The sequence below is a fragment of the Amblyomma maculatum genome, chromosome 6 (assembly GCF_055883805.1).
Source record: "Amblyomma maculatum isolate TAMU_Amacu chromosome 6, ASM5588380v1, whole genome shotgun sequence".
NCBI lineage: Eukaryota > Metazoa > Arthropoda > Arachnida > Ixodida > Ixodidae > Amblyomma > Amblyomma maculatum.
In genome coordinates this window covers 173,972,937-173,978,936 of record NC_139349.1, presented here as the reverse complement: position 1 = coordinate 173,978,936, position 6,000 = coordinate 173,972,937, and the positions used below count along the sequence as shown (strand labels likewise).

Sequence of the window (6,000 nt, the reverse complement as noted above, 5' to 3'; positions counted from 1 at the left end):
TCATAATCGTAAAGGCCTTGCCTATGCCGTTTCATGTGCAATGCAGCAGCAGTGGTACCTCTTTATAAATGGCACCATTTTGTTTTGAGGATCCTTCCCCACACAGACTGTGATAAGCACATGACCAGTACACAGTTTCAGTGTACTCGAAGAGGCACTGGGATACAAGTGAGATACATATGCACAGGCATTAGAACAGCGTGATGCCATCCTAAAATTAAAATAAAAAGCTAGTGAAGAGCCAAGCGACATCCAAATTTGGCTGGCCAACGTGCACGGCCGATCGCAGTGCCAATAACCATGATGTTAAAAGAAAGCAAACGTGTAACTGTGCAACAGAGTTTTTGCAAAAGGGGATACTTCCGATAATCATCATGCCTGCCATAGCATCAAGAAAAGTGTAGGGCACGATACAACTGGTGCAGGTGCTAGCACCCCTAACAGCTGTATCGCGTCCTACACTTTTCTTATAGCTACCACATTTTTTTTCTTATTAGTTTCATGCGATTGGTATTTTTTCCGTGGTTTTCAATAAAAGTTTTAGTTGTGAAAAACCGCTCGTGCTGTGTCCTTCTATTCTTTGGTCCTCGTTTTTTATGCTAGCTTCAATATGAATTAGATGTCCTGCTTTTATCAAGTGCACTTAAATCCAAAGTGCACAAAATACAGTGAAAGAACAAACTTCACCATTGTTAAACTATGAATGCAAGACTAATTTACAATGAGGAGAGCAGTACTGCTCTCACAAAAAGAGAAATGCACCACGATGGCCTGCCCAAAATGAACATGGGGCAGGAGGAATGTCTACGCCTCTCAGCCAGTCTCAAAAAATGAGATGACAAGGGAATGTGTGGCCAGATCACTGACTAATGTTTGTGTAAATTTGCTTGGCAAAATGCTGATAAGTGGACTAACATTCAACACACTTCCTTCATTTTGTGCTGCCAAGAGTTTCATCGATCCTAGCCTCTCCCACATGCAAAACACCACTGGATCAGAGCTTTCCACTTGCAGGTTCATAAAATCTCTTAAGCAGCAGGTGTCATCAATATTGTGCGTTTTATTTAAGCATTAAGAAATATATGAGCAATATAAATCAGACAAGCAACTGCAAATGCAAGTTCAGCATGGCTTACTTGGAGCAAAGCCTTTACATCCAAACAAAACAACAAAAGACAGTAATAAAGCCTTAATTACTCATCCAGTGATTAACAAAAGCCACAAGAAAAAAAAAAGTATGGCAAAGTGGAGAGACACACTCTAGAGATACGAATAGAACCTTGTATGGCATACCCACAATGTATAAAAAAATTGATTTGCTTACAAGCTAAAGGTGCTTTGTATCATATGTTTAAGTGCGCAATTCAGATCAGAACATAAATTCCGTCGAATAGTGTACAGCTTGACACACATTTGGAGAAAATAATTAATCTCTGTCCTTGACATAAATAACATAACTAATATCAACCCAATTAGGTAATGCTGTAATAAAAAAGGTGAATGGTTCACAAGTAGAAACAACAGGCAATCAAGAATAATTTCCTTATACACTCCCTCTCTTCTCACTGTTTTACAGCTTGCAAAGATGTCTGCAGTCCATTCATTACATGATACCTTAGCCAACAGCTCCATTTACCTCCGCAAGGTACTTTTCGTACTTCTTCTCCTGAGCTTCCTGCAGTTTCTTCACTTTCTTAAGTTGCCCCTTGCTGAGTTCTTTGCCTTCGGCATCATGCGTGGGCAGACCGGTTTCTGGATCAAACTTACTGTACTTGTCCGTTTCGGCAAGGAACATCTCCTTCGGGTTGATGGCTCGCTGCATATCTCTCTCTGCTTGCTTCAGCTCCATCTCCCGCTTTCTTTTTTCTTTCTCTTCCCTTTTCTTCTCCTCTTTCCTCTGCTTCTCCTCCCTTTCTGCCATTATGGCTTCCCTGCCAACAACCTTGATCACTGACGTTGTTTCTCCGTTGTCGTCCTCCCGGTCTTCCAATCGCACTCCCAACTCTGGAAGCATGCTGTCCCTCAGAAGGTCACACCACTGCAGCACCTCATCAGCCTCCCGTGAACCAGTGAACTTCTTTGCAATGCTGCGCACATTCTGCCGGAAAGAAGAAAGAACTTCCAAATAGGGCTGCAAAACCTCTTCGTGGGAAACATTTGATGCTTTGCCACCTCCTGTCCCAAATCCAATAGCAGGCGTTACACTCTCATTAGCCACTCCAAACACTTCTAAAATATGGGTAACATAACCTGCAATACTGCGAAGCAAGGTCACATCAGGAGGTTTCTTTGATTCTTGTTTGGCCTTGATGTACACGTTGCATGCCGTTACAGCAGAACGGAGGCTCTCTAGAGCTGTTCTGGTGTCAATGTTATCACATAGTGCAATATGGACATCATCTTTTGCTGCAAGGAACTTGTTGTTTAGACCAACTTCCTCCTCCGACCACTTGGTGTAGGCATTAACACTTTCTGCACCAGGAGCACCTCGAAGGAGATCCTTGATATTTAGGAAAAATTCACTGAATACTTTTTCCCATTGTGAAGCCATGTCCATAGTGTTGTCACTGTAGTCCAACGTGTCCTTCCAGGAATGCAGCAGGAATGCCATGCGCAGCCTTCGTGCTGAATGTCGGCTCAGGGCATCACGAATGCTTACAAAGTTTTTCAGTGACTTAGACATTTTACATCCAGCAATGGTCAGGTGCCCGGAGTGCAAGAAGTAGCGAACCCAATGGTCATTGCCAAAGTAGGCCTCAGCCTGAGCCAGCTCATTATCATGATGTGGAAACTTTAGGTCATAGCCGCCAGTGTGGATGTCTAGGGAGGAACCCAGGAGGCTACTCGCCATGACCGAACATTCTATGTGCCAACCAGGCCGACCGGGACCCCAAGGCGAATCCCACGCCGGCTCGCCCGGTTTGGAAGCCTTCCAGAGCGCGAAGTCATTGGCGCTTCTTTTTTCGTCCTCACCGGCCACTGTAAGAGCCCCTTCCCCCTCTTTCAATGCCTTCTGGTCACCGTACGCCTCGGGGACAAGCTTCGCATAAAAGTGGTCGGGGTCGGCGTCAAAGCGAGCGGTGTCGAAATACACTGAGCCCTTGGAAACGTAACCGAACCCACGCTCAATGATCTTGCAGACATAGTCCACGATCTCCGGCACGTACTCACTCACTCGAGTCACCACATCGGGAGGCCGCACGGTTAGTGCTGCCATATCCTTGTAGAACTCTTGCTCCCAGTGCTTGGCCAATTTTGCGAAGATCGAGTGATCTGAGACGGTGGCGCCCATTTTTGCGTCCAACCAGTCGGAGACCGGGTCTTTGGCACCGTCAAGAAGCGCCTCGCGTTGCACACAGCCATCTGCTAAAGCCTTTTCGAACGCTTCAGCAGCTTGCAACGACTGCTCCAGCAAGCGCGTACACATGGATCGCTTGTCTGGGTCGTCTTCCTTCTCGAGCTTCGCCTTGTAGGCGTCAATCGCTGACTTGACGTCAGCGAAAAGTTCACTGGGCGGCCGGTCAACTTGGCTCCTATAGCTCTCGAAAAGGTGGTCTTGCCTCGCCCTCTTGATGATCTTGTCGTCGATGTCAGTAATGTTCATCACGTAGAATATGTTATAGCCGAAGTAGTCAGTAAGCACCCGGCGAAGAATATCGAAGCTGATGTAAGAACGGGCATGGCCCATGTGGGAAGCGTCGTACACCGTTGGACCACAGCTGTACCATAGCACACGGTTCTTGTCTTGCGGTTTGAATAGTTCCTTCGATCTTGTGAGGCTGTTGTACAGGCGTAGCTCGGGAGCTTTTGAATTTTCCGGCGCCTTCCAAGTTGGTTGACAACGTTTAGAACTTTTGGCATCTGCCATGCTGGCACTAGTCAAAGCGCGTAAGCTCAAGCGCCGGTCGATTCGCGTTAGGAGCCAGGCCAGGACCATGCCAGGAACGGAACCGATGAGCAAACTGTGAATGTAGCAATGGTAGCGGCAATAGTGGCGCGACCAACTAGCCAAACACAAAACTACAATGCAACTAATACGTTACCATTAATTAATAAATGTGTAAAAGTTTGTATTATTTATTGTTACAATTTTATTGCAATAAATAATAGGTAATGTTTAAAGTTTAAAAATTTACGTTAGAAAACAATATAATTTTTTTTTATAGATCACTTAAAAAAACTTTATATGCTTAAAAATAAAAAAATATTGACCATACTATGATTTTGTTATTGTACAATATATAATGTGTGTTATTCGTAAAGTGATTTGTGTTTCTTTCCAATGCAAGGCGCCACGATCGCGTCGTCTTTTAAACAACATGGAGTTCGTGTTCAGCGCTTTGGCTTCTTGACAGCTACGTTTGGTTCTTGTTCAACACTGCACGATGCCTTTCGGCATCAAACCTACGTGCGCTACATGCAAGACTACTGTGTCTTCCATGTGGCGAAAGACAGAAAAGGGCGATGTTGTGTGCAATTCGTGCGCGCTGCGTGGACACAGTGTGCCGACGGAGCCGGAGCAGGCAGCCCCAAAGGAACCGAACGGGAACGGATGCCCTTTCACGTTGCGCAAAAGCACAAGGGCCAAGAGCTCCAAGCTCAGGCAGCAGCAGCAGCAGGCGAAGACCGCGGTGCCCAAAGGAAAAGGGCGCCGTGCCATTTTCAAGCGAGCGGTTCGTGCTTATATTTCTTCAAGTAGCAAAGGGGCTACATACAGGCTGGGCCGTTCTGTGTGGGCTAAATAGCCTGATAAGGGGAAATCAGCTGAGCAAGCAAAATAGGTAATGCACTTAAACTTATAGAGTCGCTCACTGATCCTCTTTGTATGATGCAGTCATTAAATAGTGCGTATACCGTCTGCATATTACCGAAGAGTGCTACTTTCTTCTACTGCCTTGCTTCCTCCGCGTTGCGAGATAGCGGGGGCCGGCGTCTATCCTCATCGTAATAGTTGGAGGATCGGGACGGAATGAACTCGAGCGCTATTTTAAAGTTTTCAATAAGCCGTTTTTCACGTTCTCTGTAGACATTGTAATTTGTTGTAACAGTCCTTAACCTTGGCTAATACTTGCATACGTCTGCATTCTCGACCCTTTAGCGTGTGCTTATAACTGGACTGAGCAGAGCATTGGACGTTGTGGACATTTCTACGTAAGTAATTTGCCTGGTTATTCAGACCGCTGAAACTAATGCGTCAGCTGATGGCTTTCGTGCTTCCAAGGGTGCACGCTCCGTCGCTGGTAATGGCGGCCCGAGATAAACCCAACATGGCTCACGGCTGTTCGTGAGCTTTCTTTGGCCGCAACTGGGAGGGTATAGAAGCGTGTGGGAACGCTTCCCTCCCCTCTGTCAGCGTCGTTTTTACGTGTGAAAAAGCCAGAGGATATCGTGGCAAGACAGCATTTGTCGCTGGCCGCACGGCGAAAGCACAATGCAGCGCTGCAGGCACCGACGCCGCACCGCAGTTCATGGCCAGGCCGAGCGCTTGTGATGGCGGAGCGCGCTCGAAGCAAGTCGCTGTGTGCCTGGTGCAAGATGTCACTTTCTTATGTGCTTCTCTTGCACTACTTGCTTTTGACTTGTATGCTATGAGTGTGACATGCAATAGCTGCTGCCTTTTTTCACTTGGTTCTTCTTTTTCAGCCCTTAAGAGCGCCAACTGCTGTAGCAACTTGTGTAACCAGTGACTACGTGTTTTTCCGGGTAAGTGCTGAAGCTCACTTCTTGGAGTAACGAGGAGGCAGCCATATACAGCAGGTTGTCCCTGTCGTTAGCATTAGCCTGTTAAGAGATCATCACTGGCTGAGAAGGCATTTTCTGATTGTACCATAATGCCTCAGTCACCTTTCTACAAAGGCAACAAAATTCCCTCATTTTCAGTTTTGATATATTCTCTCATGCAAAATGTTCTTTTTATTCGAATGCATTGTACACAGCTGAGGACTCTAGATAAATAATTGAATCAAGAATACCACCCGCAATATATGGTGAGCAGCTGCC

The 6,000-nt window shown here is 46.1% G+C and overlaps 2 protein-coding genes across 3 annotated transcripts in view; one reads left to right on the top strand and one right to left on the bottom strand.

Moving 5' to 3' along the window:
- Positions 1-1,035: 1,035 nt before the first annotated feature.
- Positions 1,036-3,957, bottom strand: CysRS (cysteine--tRNA ligase, cytoplasmic). The gene has a single exon (XM_084607696.1). It carries the CDS (start codon positions 3,935-3,937, stop codon positions 1,616-1,618), a length of 2,322 nt encoding a protein of 773 aa, XP_084463822.1. The 5' UTR covers positions 3,938-3,957; the 3' UTR covers positions 1,036-1,615.
- Positions 3,958-4,294: 337 nt separating this feature from the next.
- Positions 4,295-6,000, top strand: part of LOC146187433 (GATA zinc finger domain-containing protein 1) — a 51,266-nt gene continuing 49,560 nt past the window's right edge. For both annotated transcript variants that reach the window (XM_084607698.1, XM_084607697.1), the window contains exons 1-2: positions 4,295-4,673; positions 5,644-5,703. In XM_084607698.1, coding sequence (XP_084463824.1) covers positions 4,386-4,673; positions 5,644-5,703 — 348 coding nt within the window. In that variant the 5' untranslated portion in view covers positions 4,295-4,385. The remainder of the gene's footprint in view (positions 4,674-5,643; positions 5,704-6,000) is intronic.